General features: G+C 41.3%; 2 protein-coding genes across 2 annotated transcripts; both read left to right on the top strand.

The window, feature by feature from the left end:
- The first annotated feature begins 451 nt into the window (after window positions 1–451).
- hsp90b1 (heat shock protein 90, beta (grp94), member 1) lies at window positions 452–7,062 on the top strand. Its single transcript, XM_069695164.1, has 18 exons — window positions 452–584; window positions 1,135–1,237; window positions 1,579–1,720; window positions 1,836–1,952; window positions 2,065–2,396; window positions 2,677–2,788; window positions 2,923–3,051; window positions 3,328–3,444; window positions 3,542–3,679; window positions 3,804–3,881; window positions 3,987–4,052; window positions 4,860–5,129; window positions 5,237–5,482; window positions 5,639–5,775; window positions 5,916–5,994; window positions 6,159–6,314; window positions 6,554–6,661; window positions 6,772–7,062. Exons 1-18 carry the CDS (start codon window positions 536–538, stop codon window positions 6,796–6,798), a joined length of 2,406 nt encoding a protein of 801 aa, XP_069551265.1. The 5' UTR covers window positions 452–535; the 3' UTR covers window positions 6,799–7,062.
- Window positions 7,063–11,192: 4,130 nt separating this feature from the next.
- LOC138619004 (cAMP-dependent protein kinase type II-beta regulatory subunit) lies at window positions 11,193–19,317 on the top strand. The gene is made up of 11 exons (XM_069695167.1): window positions 11,193–11,730; window positions 12,831–12,866; window positions 14,000–14,052; window positions 14,766–14,849; window positions 15,059–15,165; window positions 15,355–15,508; window positions 17,061–17,162; window positions 17,253–17,327; window positions 17,446–17,514; window positions 17,626–17,761; window positions 17,896–19,317. The coding sequence occupies exons 1-11, from the start codon at window positions 11,232–11,234 to the stop codon at window positions 18,027–18,029; spliced, it is 1,449 nt and encodes a 482-aa protein (XP_069551268.1). The 5' UTR covers window positions 11,193–11,231; the 3' UTR covers window positions 18,030–19,317.
- Window positions 19,318–19,492: the final 175 nt, after the last annotated feature.

Below are 19,492 nucleotides of genomic sequence, written 5' to 3'. Positions count from 1 at the left end.
ACATGCATAAATAAACATGATATGTTTCATAGCAAGATATAATGAAACAGACACAAATGTAATGGCCGTAGAGCCACAAACCAACGCGTTCGTCATCTTCAATGTTGTCCGGCTTTAAAGGTGTCACTTAACTGTGACACTGCATAAGAAAATCAAACTTTAACTAAGGTGTGGACAGAGATATTTTTTTTTATAATTTTTTTTTCCCAGAATGAAAGGTACATTTTAGGAAGTGATGTGCCTGATTACTCCTTCTTAGCCAATGGTGTCGAGACACGATTTTCGGGTACCGACTTATGTTGAAGAATTTGATTGGACGACACGGGCCGTATGCTCTGCTGCGATTGGTCGAAGGTTGTGCGTGGTGCGCAGCCATTGGTCGGTTATCACGGGTTTAAGAGAGTGGGCTCTTTTGGTGGGAGAGGCAGCTTGTCAGTCTCTAGTAAAACCCAGTACAGCACGCGTTGCTCTTCCCCCCCCGGCTTTTGTCTCAGGCGTTGAAGACTCACATCGTCATTCAAAGCAGTCTCTCAACATGAAACGAGTTTGGCTGATAGGTCTTCTTTTCGCACTTTTAGCCGTTGGTGAGTAGCGGAGAGATTTACTACCTCGTCTCACTTTTCGTTATTTCAGCAATCACTAGCAATCAGGAAGCTAGCGTCAACTTGGTGTCCGTTGCTTTATTCGTGACAGGGGAGCCTTCGTAGATCTCTAGTTTTCCGAGCCTGGTTTTTGATCTCGTGTTAATGAACGTCAGCGCGATTCATTTTACGTTGACCGTGTATCTTAAAATGGACCGTTGGTGTCCGTTATTCCTAATCGGGTTTCCAGAAGTTTCTGATGGGAGTTGCAACGTCTGTTGAAGCCGCCTCACGTTAGCTCGCACGCCCGTGAAAAGTGTTGCTGCTCCGGAGATGTATGTCCACAAATTCTGGCCAAATAAAGCAGGCCGACCGACCAAACGTTACAGATGACTAAAATGAGCATTTTCGGCCGTGCGTTTTGTAGAGTGTACTTCTTTATTAAAATAATCCGAAATGATCAACATTTCCATGGAAACACCAGCAGCCGTTACTGAAAGAGACGATTTAAATCTAACAACTTTTTTTTTTTTTTTTTTTTGTCCCTTGCCAGCTTCTGTAAAGGCAGATGATGAACTTGACGTCGACGGGACAGTAGAAGAGGACCTGGGTAAAAGCAGGGACAGCTCGAGAACAGACGATGAGGTGGTGCAGAGGTAGGTCCTGCTTTGAATATCTGTTTTAGGTCATGCCTGCTGAGTGAACTGTAACTGTTGTGTCAGGGAAGATCGCCTAAACCTTAAATTTACAACACAAGGTCAACGTGACCAAACTTGTGCACACAAACTCTCGCAGCAACCCAGGACTTGAAGCCAGGGCAGAGCTCTGCAGGGTTTGCTGCACATGCCTCAATGAGAGGAACGACCTTTGTGTGTCTGCTTCCCTTCAACTTAAATCATGATCCCCAGTGGGGAGAACAGACTTTTTGTGGACAGCTGTGATTTGCTGTAGTGCACTCCTCCTCACCTCACCTGTATGTGCGCCTGTCCACCCTCAGGGAGGAAGAAGCTATCCAGCTGGATGGTTTGAACGCAGCTCAGATTAAGGAAATCAGGGAAAAGTCTGACAAGCACGCCTTTCAAGCCGAAGTCAACCGCATGATGAAGTTGATTATCAACTCTCTCTACAAGAACAAGGAGGTGAGCAGGAATACGCAGCATCTTTACATGCAGTCAGTAGTGCTGAAAGATGATTACTATAGATGTTTGGCATGTCTTGCACACCTCAACATCATCACTTGGTTATCTGTTTCAGATCTTCCTCAGGGAGCTGATTTCCAATGCCTCGGATGCTCTGGATAAGATCCGCTTGTTGTCTCTGACCAATGAGGATGTAATGGCTGCTAATGAAGAGCTGACCATCAAAATAAAAGTATGGACACAACAGAGCGGGGGTTCACATTTCTTGAATGTGGCAATCTGTATTGGTGGAAATAATACCTCTTCATCCGTTTGTTATTTAACTGTATTGTTGCCATCCACAGTCTGATAAGGAGAGGAACATGCTCCACATCACTGACACCGGCATTGGAATGACCAAAGAGGAGCTGGTAAAGAACTTGGGCACCATCGCCAAGTCGGGCACCAGCGAGTTCCTCAACAAGATGACAGAGATGCAGTCAGAGGGACAGTCTACTTCAGAGCTGATTGGACAGTTTGGTGTGGGCTTCTACTCTGCGTTCCTCGTCACCGACAAGGTCATAGTGACATCCAAGCACAACAATGACACCCAGCACATCTGGGAGTCCGACTCCAACCAGTTCTCTGTCTTTGAAGACCCCCGCGGTGACACGCTGGGTAGAGGAACCACCATCACGTGAGTCACTTACAAAGACACCAGTTTGTTTCCTTTTTTTTTTAAACATTGAAAAAAAAAACTGCTGTTGGATTTACTTCAACGTTTCCCAAAACCTATGTCATTGTAATTATGGAACAACTGTCCATATGTCGTCTTTATAAATGACAAGTTATTAAATTACAGCTTTTATCGGCCTAGGCTTAGGATGTAGTTGTTGTTTTTTAAGCACCCTCCTCTTAAATGTTAGAATAACATTGACTTTGAAGTTAAATCCCTGCTTATCTTTATCTGATTTTAGACTTGTGCTGAAGGAAGAGGCCTCAGACTACCTAGAGCTGGAGACCATCAAGAACCTTGTCAGGAAATACTCTCAGTTCATCAACTTCCCCATCTACGTTTGGGCCAGCAAGGTGATTACTCAAGTTTTCTTCCACACTTTGACTCAGACTTGAGCCCAATGCACTTTTTTTTTTATTATTATTATGAAACTTGGCAAAAAATGGAAACGAAAAAGCAGTTACATCATTTCTTTCTCAATAACCAGACTGAGACAGTTGAGGAGCCCATCGAGGAAGATGCTGAGGCAGCAGAGGAACCGGAGAAAGAGACTGCTGAAGATGAGGCTGAGATAGAGGAGGAGGAGGAGGACAAAGACAAGCCAAAGACAAAGAAGGTAGGATGTGAATGGAGAAGTGGTTGTTATGGACTGTATTTACATTTTATTTTAAAATAATTGACACTATCTGGTCTAAATCCTGTTTTAAAGTCTCTGGTTTGCTTTTTTTATTCAGACAGGAGTTGGTAACTTCATGTCTTTATTATATTGACACAGTAAGATGATACTGAAAGACTATTACCCAGCCTCAAGTTGATGAACTGATTTGTCCAATTTGTTTTAAAAGGAATGTGTTTTGTCTTATTTTTGGAACTGTTTTCTTGTGTGTCGTAGGTTGAGAAGACTGTGTGGGACTGGGAACTGATGAATGATATCAAGCCCATCTGGCAGAGACCAGCGAAGGAAGTGGAGGAGGATGAGTACACGGCTTTCTACAAGACCTTCTCTAAGGTAGGCACATGAACAGCCCAGCATTAAACAGTACTGTAGAGCGGTTGCCATTGTTTGTTTAATTTTCTAAATTAGAACTGTGTTTGTCTCCCTACAGGACAGTGATGACCCTCTGGCTCACATCCACTTCACAGCTGAGGGTGAGGTTACCTTCAGGTCCATCCTGTTTGTGCCCACCTCAGCTCCCCGCGGCTTGTTTGATGAGTATGGCTCCAAGAAGAACGATTACATCAAGGTGGGTGCACCCCAAGCAGCGTTCAGTATTATGCTAAGTTGTCTTTGCTTTGAGAGAAAATGTATTCAGGAAGTCTTTTTAAACAGTTTCAAAATAAATGCCTTTTTTTCTTTTTTATCCCCAGCTGTTCGTCAGGAGAGTTTTCATCACAGACGACTTCAATGACATGATGCCCAAGTACCTGAACTTCGTCAAGGGAGTGGTGGGTTATATTTAACTCTAGTTAAACAACATGTCCTAATATAAACTGCTTTGCCTCTGCTTTACCATCACCTGCACTTTGATTAAGGGACATTTATTTTGTCAGGTTGACTCTGATGACCTTCCTCTGAATGTGTCCAGAGAGACTCTGCAGCAGCACAAACTGCTCAAGGTGAGCCCAACATGCAGCACACACACAACACTGTCTCATTACCAAGGTTTTATTTTTGTTTTCAGATGTCACGTTGTAGTTTAATACTTAATGACCCTTAGTTTACTGTCTTGTCTGAAGTATTTTTGAAAGTAATTTTGTAATTAATGCAAATAGAAAATAGGCAAGAAAGCTTAACTTGTCGTACTTTCTGTAGGGCACAGGTCAGAATGTCCTTTCAGGATGAGAAAGGGGGACGTAGAGGTGGTTACAACCAGGTTACAGTTGTAAATTCAAGAGAAAGGTTAGGAATAGAAAATCTTGCATATATTTTAAAGGGAATATGAGATTATCTCGTCTTGCGTAGCCAGATTGATTTCCTCCAGTACTGTATGTCTGGCTGCACTCATCATTCTGCTGTAGAAGACGCTCCTGCTTCTCTTATTTCTTAAACCCAATCGCAATCTTTTTGAGTGGCCTTCAGCGCAGGATGCCTTGATGGTACCCTTGAAGAATAGCGGCAGCGGGGGCCTTGTTTTAGTGGAACATTGCCATGTGGGGAGGCGAGCCCTAAAATTCCAGTGAAAGACCAACCAAGCAGGCTTGCCTAATTGCATGATCAAAATCTTTCTCAAAAGTTGTAATTTTCAGCATGTAGATTGCTGCTTGCAGATTGTTGTCTCTTGTTGCAGCGGGGACTTGAACAAAGCAAACACACACATCACATAGTGGAAAAGGATGTAGACTGAAATAGTCGGTCAGTGACCGATTTTTATAGCCGCATTCACCATCAGGTGACTCAGACTGTTATCTTGTGCGCCTGTGCAGGTCATCCGTAAGAAGCTGGTCCGTAAGACTTTGGACATGATCAAGAAGATTGCAGAGGAGCAGTACAACGATAAGTTCTGGAAAGAATTTGGAACCAACATCAAGCTGGGTGTCATCGAGGATCACTCCAACAGGACCCGTCTCGCCAAGCTGCTGCGCTTCCAGACCTCCAACAGTGAAACAATCCTGGCCAGCCTGGAGCAGTATGTGGAGCGCATGAAGGAGAAGCAGGACAAGATCTACTTCATGGCTGGAACCAGCAGGAAGGAGGTGAGGGAACATGTTTGGTCGGGTGAAATGCTCAGTTATGGTAAAAGGAGTGTAAGCCGTCACGTACAAGGTGGGCTGAAATCATCCGTCTTGTTTTCCCTCCACAGGCGGAGGCTTCTCCCTTCGTAGAGAAGCTGCTGAGGAAGGGCTACGAGGTGATCTACCTGACGGAGCCTGTGGACGAGTACTGCATCCAGGCGCTGCCCGAGTTTGACGGGAAACGCTTTCAGAACGTAGCGAAGGAGGGTGTCAAGTTTGACGAGAGCGACAAGGCCAAGGAGACGAGGGAGGCCCTGGAGAAGGAGTATGAACCTCTCACCACGTGGCTGAAGGACAAGGCCCTCAAGGACAAGGTAGAGAGCCAGTCATGGTCTAATATTCATGGCTTGGGAAATAAACACCAGCTGCGGGAGGGCTGCATTTTTATTTTTTTTTAAATTTTGACTGCAACAGCCAAGCTTTGTCTATTCAGTTACATTATTTAGTAAGTTTTTTTTCTTTTCCAACAGATTGAGAAGGCTGTTCTCTCTCAGCGACTGACCAATTCACCATGCGCCTTGGTTGCCAGTCAGTACGGCTGGTCAGGAAACATGGAGAGGATCATGAAGGCACAAGCTTACCAGACAGGAAAAGACATTTCCACAAAGTTAGTAATGAGAATCCTGAGCGTTTCCAGTGATGGCTCTGCTCATTATTGCAGAGATATGTCTGACTATTACTGCCACTACTACTAATGCACTCTAAGCTTATGTGGTAATTCATCTCTCTCTCTCTCTCCTTCCTCAGTTATTATGCCAGCCAGAAGAAGACACTAGAAATCAACCCCAAACATCCTCTAATCAAGCAGATGCTCAGCAGACTTGATGTAAGTTTGACCGTTGTGACATCTATTGCTTTAATGATGCCATATTATGCACGTTATAAAATAATTTATTGCTTTTTTAGCATCCTGCTAGATGTGGTTTCAGAGCAAATTTTTGAACATAGTAGAGCAGTTGGAGCTGAGCTGTGTGATTTTTGTTTTCTCAGGACGATGCCGAGGACCAGACTGCGTCCGATCTGGCTGTGGTTCTTTTCGAGACGGCCACGCTACGCTCGGGCTACCAGCTGGCCGACACAAAGGCTTATGGAGACAGGATAGAGCGCATGCTCCGACTCAGCATGAATGTACCCCTGGACGAACAGGCAAGTCAACGCCAGCTGTCACATCCTGTACTACTTTGCATAGCCAATGCTTTTAATTTCGGTGGGGGGATATCTCAGCTCCTCCTCCTCCTCCTCCTGGTGCTGCTTTTGCTTCAGAAATTGTTCCACTTCCCTTTTTGTAGTGTCTTCTGTCTTTGTAAACATTTTAAGCATCAGCTTGATGACGGTTGGAGACTGTGTTGGATTATTTTTTGAAAGATCATGTGACTTTTCTACAGATTGAAGAAGAGCCAGAGGAGGAGCCAGATGAGGAGCCTGAAGAACCAGCAGAGGATGACTCTGAAGATAAAGAGGAGATTATGGATGAGGAAGATGAAGAAGAAACAGTGAGAACACTTGTTGCATGTTGAGGATGCAGAATGAAGAACTCTGATGTTGGCATATTGACTCTTCTGGGTGTTAATTTTTAACTTTTTTTTTTTTTTTTTCTTCGCAGGCAAAAACAGACAAGGATGAACTGTGAAGCACTGAACGGGTGAGCGAGTAACAATGGAGCTGGAAACTGGACCTGAGTCTCGGTCCAGTGCCGCCGTGGTCGAAGTTATTCTGGGTGGGGTCCCTGGGTAGCGTGTTTTTTTTTTTTTTTAAGACGAGCATTGTTTGTTTTTGAATTCTTTTTTTTTATTACATTCCTCATGACTGTAAATTTGTTAATATTTAACTGACCTGTTTATGGAAAGATGCGAATCCTGTCTATTGATGAAATAAATGTTTCCTGGAAAAACCACATGCATTATTTTCTGTCTGGTGTTGGTGTAACTGAATGGAAGGTGCTTGGATTCGATAACTAAATGTGTTGTTTTTTAGAAGTAATTGGGAATAAGCAACATTACATCGTGGATCATGGGTGAGGTGACAACAGACATTTGGATGGATTTAAACAACTGACAAAAGACTGAAAGAAGAACCTGTACAGTTGCATGCAGAAGTTTCCCAACAGCCATTGGGCAGCTACAATGTACTTACAGTATCTGTCATTCAGTACTTTGTGAAAGCAACGCGGGAAGAGCATAACTAATACTGGGATTTTGGGGCTGATATAAGGGAGTTAAAAAAAAAAAAAAATCATTTTTTATATCAATAGATCAGCTGAAATATGGATATCAACCACTTGACAAAGAGATACAATGGAAGTAGGATATATTCGACTTTAACGATGAAGTTACTTGTTAAAACTTAATAGCATTGGTACACTGAACTTCACCGGGATGCCTTAACCACTTGTCCAGTATTTCATCCATCATACATTACTCAAACCGAGAAAGCTTTTAGCCTTGATGTCTCCTGCTCTGTCTGTGGTGTGTATTTGGTTTGTTATTACCCATGGTGCCGTGCTGCTACTAACTGTCCTGGCCTGCTGGACGTGTCGTCTTCTGCTGCTGCTGCTGACTTAGACGAGAGGCAGAGAAAGCAGAGCTGTAAGAATCGTACACAGTTATCTATTCTTGTGGTGAAGGTTATTCATTAATGGTGTTACATAATTTCAGACTGAAAAGATTTGAGGAATCATGCAGAGATGAATGTTAACAAAACATACGATTTGTGGCATTGAGCATCATTCCACTTTGGTCTGCTGAGAAGTGTGTCTTTGTGAAGAGGCCTGAAGGCTGTGTGCGTGGATCTTACTGGTGAAGCTTCTGAAGGATGGTTTTCTCAGCTCCTACTGCACAGTATGTCTCCACTGAGCCGTTTCACCGGGCATGCTGCAGTTTAGCTTTTCATTTTCTTTCATTTATAGGAAATGAGCTTGACAGAATAGTAGGATACTGTGGTTTTTACTTTTGTTACTGTAGTTACTGCAGATGTGTGAATACAACTTGGAGTCTGCAGCCAGGTGTTGGCAAGACACTCCATCCAGTAGAAGACCGGGAGCTTCCAGGATCACCATGGCCAGAACCAATCATCTACCGAGAGGGCCGGCACTGATTGCAGGCCAGAGGAGAGGGGCAGTATGAGGCCTATAGGAGACCAAAATCTACATTTATAGTAGAAACACAACTTTATTAAAGTAGTTTTAATTATTTTCCAGTCAACGCAACATCAGAATAATGCAACGAAGGAGTTTTATCTCAACTTAGTTGTTGTGAAAGCTCTATGGTAGACATTTCTTATCAGCAGCTCCTCTGTGGTTTGGTAACAGAAATCTGATAAGGCCAAATAGAATGGGCTCCTCTCAGAATGCATCTATTGTGAGAAGTTGAAAGACTTTATCGTGATTTACAAAACATATTTCCTACTAAACCCACAGAAATAATTTTTTTTTTTTACTTATGGTAAATATTGTTTTACACATTTATAATGATGTGTGACATTTAATATACAGACACACTGCATCTCCTTAAGAGTGATGATGTAGACCTATTCTCCCCTGCAGTTATCTAATGAATTGATTGTTTTCCACATTTTATTCCCTCTTAAGCCCTCATATGTCTTCCAGCACACTGTGAGCCGGTGGCAACACAAAGGTCAGGAAAGGGTTTACCTTCACTTAATAGATGATCTCACTAAACTCCAAAATGATTAATCACACTTGAAACACGCAACACTGCATTATATTGTAACCATACGTTGTAATGTAATGCCTTGCCCAGTAGGTGACACTGTTACCCACAACTAGAAAATCTGAGGGAGGTAGTTTTAACACAACCTTTAAAGCAAGATACACACACTATATCAGCAATACAGTATTTACTGACGCCTCTGATGTAGTTATTTAAAATTTTTGACTTTGCAAGCATAGAATAAAATGATCTATACAGCTTTTCCAAGGCTGAAACAATGATCTTATTTAGCGTTACATCTTAAAGCTTCCAAAGTTTACATATAAATTTCCAAACTTATAAATGAAGCAGTACGAGGACCTCCTCTGGCTCATAATGTGCATCATTTGAATATTTTAAAATGAACACTGCATGATATCCCCTCACCTGACACATTATTTAAGTCCTCGTGATGGAGCTAATGAAAAATTGCAACAGCTATCAGCCTCTTCCTCGGTGCTTGTAGTGTTGCACAGTGGGTTACCCCATAATTTCTGTCCTAACATCTTAATTCAGGTTTCTTTGGGGTCGTCAGCAGAGGCCAGTTCCTTAATGTAAGGAGCCGCGTGTTCTATTGCGCATTTTGCAGTCTTAAAAGCCTTATTGCAACCTATGAGGATAGTTCAGGAATTCTTTGCATTTTAAAGTCTAATAACTCCATAGCTGCAAGCTCCACTGGTCTGTTGAGAAGCATTAAGCAGAAACAACCTTCAGGATCCACGGTTCAGAGAGCAGGGCTGATGCGCAGAGCTTGTTTTCTGCAGCTGACTCTTCCAGTAGACACTGTAAGATGGCTTCGTACTGTACTCGTCCAAATAAACTCACACAGCTCATGGTGGTTTTGACTGGCGAGCTTGAGAGCGAGCTGCTAAACAGCAGCATTGTGGCACTACAGGTCAGTCCATCGATGTGTTCCCATATGTTCTCCAGAGTGAGAAAATGCTGTGGCTTCTTAATAAAAGGTGACAGATATGGGCCACAGCAGGGTGTGTGTGTGTGTGTGTGTGTGTGTGTGTGTGTGTGTGTGTGTGTGTGTGTGTGTGTGTGTGTGTGTGTGTGTGTGTGTGTGTGTGTGTGTGTGTGTGTGTGTGTCTCCTAGTGGAGTCACAGAGGGCTGATGGCAGATCTAGCATGTGCTCCTTTACGAGGTTGTATTTCCTCCAGCACAACACGCTGATCTGTACAACATGGCACAAAGGAGGCTTCTTTGGCAGTCATCGTACAGAAGTTGTACCACCATGAGTCCTGATCACAACGCTAAGCTCAGATCTGCTAACCAAAGACTTTTCCCTGTCCTTTAATCTAAGACTAAATGCTAGAGACGGGTATTTTACTTCACCTTCTCTGGCATTTCTTCTGAAGCTATGGATTGTTTCCTCTGTGGTTTATCTCTGTGCGCTGCCATGAACAAATATAAGGTCACCTTTGCTGGATTTCTTGTGCTGTAAAGTCCTTTAAATTATGTTATGACGTGTTTAAAGTGCTATACACTCTATATAAAGTTTAGTTGAGTGTTTATCCAATCATTTTTTTTCTTCTGTTGCGAAAAAGTGTAAATGAAGAGCTAAATTTGAACCCACATCAATATTTTTTAAAAACCAAAATGATCTGCATCATTTGTTGAAGCCTTTCACTGTAAAAAGTTTACCAAAAGTCATGACTACCAGGCTGTAGTTTCAGACCAAGACTATTTTTTTTTGTCACAGTTGTTTGTTTGTCTGTTTATTTTTTACATTAATTTTTCATTCCATAATTAAACTTTCTGGTGTATCTGCCTGGGAGTCGCAATGTTCTGTGTCATAAAAAAAATGAAGCAGATTTATACATTGTCCTCTCTGGAACAAAAATGGGCTGCAAACTCTATGCTTTATTATTATTATTATAATGAGCTTTTGTCTTAAAACTTAAAAAATAAATCCAATGAATAATTTGAATTCACTCAGTCTTATTATATATACAGTATGCATGGGCCCAATAAAATGGTTTTAATTTATTAAAAATCCACATTTAATATTTATGAATCTATGGTAGCATATTTTTGTCTTTAGCCTGGCTATTATTATATATTTCTGTATTTTCATAAGTAGCCTACATCATTTTCACAATGTTCTTATATTTTTAATTATTGTAAAATAAGCCTGTAAGAATAAACAAAGAAACCTTAAAAAAAAAAAAGGTTCAATATGGACTTCATATGTGGTCTCATCTCTAGTGAAACTCGATCTCTGATCTGACTGATACCCGTGGGCTTCTCCCTCCCATAATTTGTATTTTGCGACTGACTGCAGTTTCTGCGCTGCTGCTGCTGCTCGTACGCAATCCCTGGATAGGTGGTTGCCATGGATTCCTGGGTCACATGCGTGGGTTTCCTGTAGCCAGAAGCAGCAGAAGATGCTTGGACCAAAAATCCAGAGCCATTTTCATTCAAGAAAAAGAGAGGATCCGCTGTGGAAGGCTTGCTGACTGGGTGACCAGACTACACCCGTCTGATCATATCGGCTTTTTCTTTCCATCTCACTGTGGGCTTTTGATTATTTCAAATTCGCAGCAAACCGGTTTTGTCCACATCCATAGACTGATAACAGGAATGAGTATAGAAATTCCTGAAGGACTGACGGAGCTGTTACAGAGCTTTACCGTGGAAGTGTTAAGGAATCAGCCCAGGGATTTGCTCGAGTTTGCATTACAGTACTTCACCCAGCTGAAGGACAGCGAGACCAAAAAGGCCTCATTTGGCAATGACCAAAATTCGGCCCCAAGACCTGGAAAAGCGGTCAATTTCATTGACGAAGCCATGCAGATCGATTCGGAAAACGGAGAGGAGGAGGAGGACGACGATGACGAGGAATTCATAGGTGGGCAAAACGATTAACTCCGGAGGATGCTGTGTGTAGATGTGGATGAGATGTATTTATTTCGAAGTGTGAGCATGTGTCGCCGGGTGCTCGGCTTCTGTTCCGCGAAAGAGAGACACATTGAGCGCAGCGCAGAGATGCTCCGGCGCTCGCCACCCTGCATCTACCACGGCCCTGTCATTTGCCATATATGGTCACGGGGGCTGATGATGGTCCATAAACGTGCCCTGCTCTTCATCTGTGAACACGCGTTTTATTGTGGCGTTAAATGAGACTGTGTTTTTGTCTGTCTTATATGCGTCTGCCTAATAAATACGCCGCACCTCTGGATCATTTGAATATTTTCTGGTCCAGGTGCAGGCCCGATGGGCCTACCCTGATTAGCTTATGTAGCAAAAAAAAAAAAAAAATGACAAAGCAGATAAAGGTATATAAGCTAAAGCCTACTACATGATGATCATGCTGTGTATTGCTTTGTAAACATGACTTTGACGTCCCTATTGTTTAGTGTTTACTTAAGTGTGATCGTATTGGACACAATTGCCAGTGCAGGATTGTGATGAGGTGCAGCAAGTAGCAGCAACCCACACGCTCTGACACAGCATCCCAATGAGTAGTGGGGTCTGCAAGGCTGGCTGCAGTGGTTATATGAGGACAAATGCACCATATTCAGTTGTAAAACTTACTGTTGTCGCGATTTTGGGTCACAATTGTGCCCCATCACACCTCCAGTGTGTTAATGTTCCAGTGAGATTCCCTGATCAAGTCTGGCTGCCAGGCTGTCAATAGATGAGACCTCCTATCTAATGTATATTTCAGACCAACCTATTGTGCAGGAGCTTGGCACTTTTTTTTTGCAGTGTTTTACATTTTAATTTTCTTCTCATTTAAATTTGATTCAAAGACCCAAATCCACTTCAAAGCAGCTGCCCGTATTCAGGGTTTATCCTGATGAATGTGGACCCTTAATGAGCTCAGAGGATATAGGCTACTGTACATGTGCTGCTGTAGATGTACGCGGTATTAACCGAGTTCCTGCCAGACAGATTTACATTATGATGAAATTTAACATGCTCATGTGTATTTTTTATTCTTTGCAGCCCCTGTGATGAGCAGATTCATCAGAAGAGCATCAGGTGAGTTGCCATTTGCTGCCTATAAAAGCCTGTTGTATCAAAAGAAAACACTCTGAACAGTGTCAGTGCAAGAAGCATAAAAAAAATAAAAATAAAACGTCTTTATCATATCATGAACACTAAAGCTGCGTTGGATTTGGTCCAGTACAGGCAATATGGAAGTATTTTTCCATCTGTCTTTTATTACTGTCTTCCACTTATTATAATAGGGTTGATTTATTGGAGCGTGTGGAATCTCTTTGTCTTGCAACTGGTCAATAATGTCAGTGTGTGATGTAAGTGGGGAGACTGGGACTAGTACTACTAATGATAATCTCTTGCTCATACTAATGGTGAGCTTTTCTGTACAAGGACTGATGGCTGCATGTTTTTCTGAGTATTACTCAGTAACATTTGAAATTATTTGTACCTTTTATTACATCAGATGGAAAATTCACATCTTCTACAGAGGACACTACAATGACAGTAAACATTAAACCAAAGAACGTGTACTTGTATTAAAAATAGATTTAAATAGGTTATTACAGGTTGCTCTTAAAATTTAGAAGGGAAAAATTGTAGGAGTGCTATCCACCCCCCAAATCCCCATACTAGATAGGAAGAATGAAATGGTGTTAAATCATCACTGGAATTTGGCCTTTTTTTTGGACTGGGATGACATCTGTGCCATAGATGCCCTGAATATAAACATTTATTTTTTCAGAGGTTGCGTCAGGTGTCTTTTTCGCCTCCAAAAAGTTCTGTTTTACTAAATGTGTATATTGTTTACGACTCACATAGGAACAGGTGTATTGGCGAATGAAATCATGCAAACGAAGGTGTTGGGCACCCGTTCACTGTCCGTCACCACAGTACACTAAAAAAAAACCAGATATAGCTCTTAGACAGGCACAAATCATTCAGTATGAACAACATGAGCGACAGACTGCAGCAACCAATCCAAACATTACAAGCAGTCTTGACGTTTACAGTGTCACTAAATGATAAAAATGCATCAATAAAATCAAACAGTGTATTCTAAAACCCATAGAATACAGTAGAACCCCCAAAACTAGAAAATATACTGGATGGACAAAATAAATGATATTTATCAGCAAGAGAAGTTCATTCATTTGTTGATCTCTTTCATGCAGTGTGTGCTGAAGCGTTCAATCCTGATGAAGACGAGGAGGATAAAGAATCATGGGTAAACTGTAAACCATACCACAATGGCACTCACGCATCCATCAAGCCCAAAAGTCCACTCCTCTATGATATGCAAATCCACAACTTCAACCAATACATATGTCTGGATATATTTCCAAAACTATGTCACAATATGCTTGTGCCTCGCTGAAGTCTCACATCTCAGCTGTTGCACTGGTTCAACAAGGACAACTGTCCCTGTGTGCTGCATAATGACTGCTTTTTGTATTAAGTTTCAGTTAGTACACGTGTATCCAGAGATTTACTGGTACCTGTGAATATGGAGTCTGATATGGAGTCTTTGTATTTCTAGAATGGCGCATGTTGCTACTACTACTACTAAACTCTACTGTTATCTACTGGATTTTAGGATTATGGCATTTCGTATCTCACAATGTAAAATGAAGGTGAAAAATATTTTGTGGCTCCACCCTGTGATCTGGATTTACTCAAATATTTAACAGCCTCTTTCTCAGCTCTATGCTACACCCTTTAACCAAGTTCCGCGGTAGTTTTTCCACAATCTTGCTCACAAGCAAACAAATTGCAACAAAAACATAACCTCCTTGGTGGAGGAAATGATCTAGTTGTCATTATCAGTTGAATTTTAGAAACATCATGGATTGTAGCTCTGAATCTGAATAAAGTGGTCAACAATCTTCTGTGTGTCAGACATCATTAGGCTACTTCACAGCAGCGTGTTTTACTTTGCAGGTCACCCACCCAAAAACCGATGAGCAGAGACAGAGACTACAAGAAGCGTGTAGGGACATTCTTCTGTTCAAGAACTTGGATCCAGTGAGTGCATTATTCCATAAACACTCCTCTAGTTTGTGCCCTGCCATCTCTTAAATTACACAAAGGAGCACATGGCCTGATGCCAGCAGCTTTTTGCCACATGCTCAATGCACTCTGCCTGATTTATTTTCAAGTAGAGGAAACAGCACAGATTGGATTCTGCACAATTGCTTTAAATGTCTGTGCTTTGATGTTTCTCTCCATCACAGGAAGAGATATCTCAGGTGCTGGATGCCATGTTTGAGAAGTTCTGCACAGAAGGGGAGCACGTCATTGATCAGGATGATGATGGGGACAACTTCTATGTTCTTGAAAGGTGGTCTTTCACATCCCTTTCACAACATTACCGCCTCAGTATCTTTTGATCCGATCCTACAGTTGTAGATTTTTTTGAAATATTTGAAAAGTAATACCTAAAAATCAAGGTTTTAGGAGATGCCAACATGCGGCTGCTATGTATTTTATTTGTTCTTATTGTTTATCTTTCCACTGTATTTTCTCTCAGTGGGACGTTTAACATTTTTGTGAAAGTTGAGGGCACGGACAAGCTGGTCGGCTGCTATGACAACAGAGGCAGCTTTGGAGAATTGGCATTGATGTACAACACCCCCAGGGCAGCCACAATAATCGCCACCTCGCCTGGAGCCCTTTGGTGCCTAGTGAGTAAACCGTAACATCCTCCTGCAAGAGCACAGTTGGCTCCGCACTCAGGTTTTTATAGCATGCTGTGCTGTCAGTTGTCATGATTTTAATAAACACCCTGGGTTGTCAATGGCGGTGTGGCTGCCTTGTGCCACAGAGTGAGATCATGTTGTCTAACTGAGAGTTACACACTCTATAAAACCTGACGGATTCAACGAAAAGTGGGAGCGCGCCAGTCATGCCCCTGGATGATTTTAAATGTTCATTAATGCATATATTAAGCCAGTGAAAGTGCAAACTGAGCTCAGCTATCAAATCAGCACAAACAAACAAGGCTAATCTTGTCTGTTTAAGCAGAGTGTGGAAAGTGCTGACGCCATCATGGAGATGAAAACAGTTGCTCTTCCCGCCTGGCTGTGATCTTTTTATTTTGCCTAAACAACACTGAACTGTTTTATAAATTAAGGCCAGAACTGCTGTTGTGAATATTCAGTTGCTACTTGAGCTTTTTTACTGTGAAGCTGCTTGTGTATTAATGACTCAGTGAGGGTCGTGTCCTTAAAGTGTGTGTAACAGCTTTGTTATGTCATATCGTGTGTGCAGATGGGGCAGGTTACCCTTGTTGACCTGAGCAACTGCAGTGTGTGTTTGAGTCTGTGAACAAGCAGGAAGCCCAGTTAAACCAACGATGGGCTGAGGTCCAGGAAGGACAGTGCTGCCAAAGGGCCTCTGACAAAAAAGGAGACTTTAGTAGGAGCTTTAATTAAAGTCAGATTTTGGAATTAAATTAATGGAATTAAATGTGTAAACAAATTTGTGGCAGCCTGGTAGGAGCTCTGAGTCCAGGTGCCCACCCTGACTCCACTAACCATTTTACCATGAGGTTTGATCCTTGTTTGTTTGTTTGTTTGGGTGAAAGGAAACCTTTTCCAGCTAGGGGGCGCCCTTGGTAGCTGCTAATGTTTCCTGTGTCTTCCACTGCATCTTGTCATCTAAACGTGTTATCCGGAAATTATAATTTAGAGTTTATATCTTTATAAAATGATTTACAACAGAGATTTTTGAAGTTTGTCATTCAAAGTAGAGAGCCAGCATATGAATGCTGCTTGGTGGTTTTTTATTTTATTTTATTGAGATGCCTGGGTTACTTAAAATCAGGCCTACAGTGACCCCTACTGTCCCTACTGCAAATTGTAGTTTCATGTGAGCTATTGTTTGGTGATCAGGCAGCAGAACAGTCCAGATCTGTAGGGCAAATGTAAAGAAATCATGACAATACCAGACTTCCTGGGCATTTCTTGATTCTTTCTCCATAATGTATGTGGTTATTATCACATCTCTATCATGTATAGCGCACTGATACAAGAGCCTCAATATCAGTTTCAAGATGAGTCATCCTCAATGCTCTTTAAAAATTTACAGGAAGAGAAAAACAATTCGTTTGATATAAAAAATACTGAATAATATTTGTCTTGTCATATGTGCATATACAAACATATAACAATGCAGAATATACTGAGACTTTAAAAATGAATTAAACTGATTTTCTTCATCTGAAATCTGTTTAAGGATCGTCTGACATTCAGGAGGATCATAGTGAAGAACAATGCCAAGAAGAGGAAGCTGTATGAGGCATTCATCGAAACACTACCACTGCTTACATCTTTAGAGGTTAAGATTAGCTTTATGCTCTGGTGTTAAGAAAGCACACTACGCATTCACACAAAAACAACTGCCAACTAAATATGCTGTCACCCACAGCTGTCAGAGAGGATGAAGGTAGTAGACGTGCTATCCACTAAGGTGTACAACGATGCACAGCGGATTATTGCTCAGGTGGGGAATCTGTTTGATTGGTCTTTTTATTTTCTGCTTCACATTTAGAAACACTGAGTCACTTTTTTTTTTCTTTTCTGTTGCTCATTTACATTTACATCATTGCTTTGTATTACAGGGTGATTTAGCAGATTGCTTCTACATTGTTGAGTCTGGCCAAGTTAGAATCAACATGAAAAGAAGCCGGGTATTTTTTTGCACAGTATCTCTTTTATATTTACTAAGTGTGAACAAACTTCTAATAAGTACTTTGGAGCTTCTTTCTGTTGTCTTACAATTTGTGTTTCTTTCTTGCCAGACAAAAAAAGATCAGGAGGAAGAGGAGGTGGATATCGCCACATGCTCCAGGGGCCAGTATTTTGGAGAGTTGGCTCTTGTTACAAACAAGCCCAGAGCTGCATCCGCCTATGCTGTGGGGAGAGTCAAATGCTTGGGTACATTATGTGCAATTTTAGGTTCATTCCCATAGTGTGTCCAACACGTACATTTCCCAGCATACCACTTATTAGTTGACATAACTCTGTCTAATCCTCTTTAAATGATGTCTGCCTCTGTTGTTCTTTGTCAGTAATGGACGTTCAAGCCTTCGAGAGATTGTTGGGCCCGTGCATGGACATCATGAAGAGAAACATTGCTAACTATGAGGAGCAGCTGGTGACCCTGTTTGGAAGTAGCCCTGAGATTGAGCAACAAAGTGCATGAGGTGGCTCCAATGGACCATGAATGGGTGGATGGAAAAAAAAAAAAAAAGGCTTGTATGGATGTTTTGCCCTTAACCATTTAAACAGCTTTTCTTACAAAAAAAATGTGAATATCCACTACATGACAACATTTGAGTGTCAGATGAATAAGTCGGACTACGTCAGATTCCCATTTGAGTCAAGTCTCATTTTAGTAGTATGCCACAGTGCGTTATGACTGAAGTAAGCCAAAGCAGAGTTGCTTAAAGCTTGTTTAAATTACATTTCCCACGACTCTCACCTTAAAAATGTAAGTGTACATTTTACTTGTCGGTGTCGGGTGCATTATTTGTTTGTATATTGAACACTTTTTAATTAACTTGCACCTTTTCTCCACAGTGTTATCGCTACACCCTACAGTATAATATTCTTTGCAGATTTCGAAACATTACTTGTTAAAACCAGATGCCAAAGCTAATTTCTTACCGGCTAATCTTGAGCAAATGTGTCACATTCTCTTGACACAGCTGGGGTCACACTGTCCCCAACTACAAGAGCCCCAACATTAGAAAGGACAAACAATTTTTCAAGGGCGTTGGTTTGAATAACATCTCACACTTTCATTACAACAGATTGTAGACTTGGCAGTACCTTAACTTTTTTTCTTTTCTTTTTTTTTTTTTTACAAAAATGCATTTCTGTTTATCATACGATTGAATCCCTTGAATACATGCTCATAAAGTGAATATCACTGTTGGTAAGTGTTTGTGGCTGTTAGCCTTATACTATGCTTTTGCAAAAAAGAAGCTAACTTCAGACAGATAGCTGATAGTTTTGTAAGAATATACAACACATTGCTGTACAATTTTAAAACTGAGTATTTACCGTTATTATATAGGCCCACTTTTAACTTAATAAGTTGCCCCGCTAGACTGTAGTCATTATAGGCAATGTGTTGAGACAATTGATTTTGCTGTGTTTTAATGTAAAATCTAAGTCATACTGTTTTTGTGTAGGTGAAACATACATTAATATGACATCCATTATTGCTGTCTACCTCTGCCAACAACTTATACTGTTTTCCCACTCAACAGAACTCTAAAGTGGGTTTCTGTTTCATTCCCTCTCTTTTTAAATCAATAATTGAGGTCCTCTGTATTTTGTCTGCAGCTTAAGATGTTTAAAACTGGGTTGACATTAAAACACAATGATTTTATTCCCCTCTTGGTGGTAATGTTTGAAGGCAAATCCCACAATCCTGGCTAAAAGTACTGTGTTTCACTTTTCATGTCAATAAAGGACATTTTATATGTGTGTGTGTCACATAATTATTTGTTACAATAAGGGAAAGATACACTTTCAAAGCCTTTCATTCATTATTCACTCATTCATTCATTCCTTCATTCATTCCTTCATTCATTCATTCATTAGCCAAACAGTCCTGAATTTCTTCAGATCTCGTATAAAGTTAAAGCAATGATTTCA

The sequence above is a fragment of the Brachyistius frenatus genome, unplaced genomic scaffold (assembly GCF_029030835.1).
Source record: "Brachyistius frenatus isolate BFR_SWC_R1_liver_20210118 unplaced genomic scaffold, ASM2903083v1 Contig_19, whole genome shotgun sequence".
NCBI lineage: Eukaryota > Metazoa > Chordata > Actinopteri > Embiotocidae > Brachyistius > Brachyistius frenatus.
Note: the sequence above shows the minus strand (reverse complement) of the source record. Positions and strands in the feature narration are given on the sequence as shown.

What these genes read in the sequence shown, in the direction of transcription:
- hsp90b1 (XM_069695164.1), top strand. Translation starts at nt 536, where the DNA reads ATGAAACGAGTTTGGCTGATAGGTCTTCTTTTCGCACTTTTAGCCGTT. An exon ending in ACAAGCCAAAGACAAAGAAG is followed by an intron (nt 3,052 to 3,327) that starts GTAGGATGTGAA and finishes TGTGTGTCGTAG; the next exon opens with GTTGAGAAGACTGTGTGGGA. An exon ending in GGAAAAGACATTTCCACAAA is followed by an intron (nt 5,776 to 5,915) that starts GTTAGTAATGAG and finishes CTCCTTCCTCAG; the next exon opens with TTATTATGCCAGCCAGAAGA.
- LOC138619004 (XM_069695167.1), top strand. Translation starts at nt 11,232, where the DNA reads ATGCGTGGGTTTCCTGTAGCCAGAAGCAGCAGAAGATGCTTGGACCAA. An exon ending in ATTCATCAGAAGAGCATCAG is followed by an intron (nt 12,867 to 13,999) that starts GTGAGTTGCCAT and finishes TCTTTCATGCAG; the next exon opens with TGTGTGCTGAAGCGTTCAAT. An exon ending in TCAACATGAAAAGAAGCCGG is followed by an intron (nt 17,515 to 17,625) that starts GTATTTTTTTGC and finishes CTTTCTTGCCAG; the next exon opens with ACAAAAAAAGATCAGGAGGA.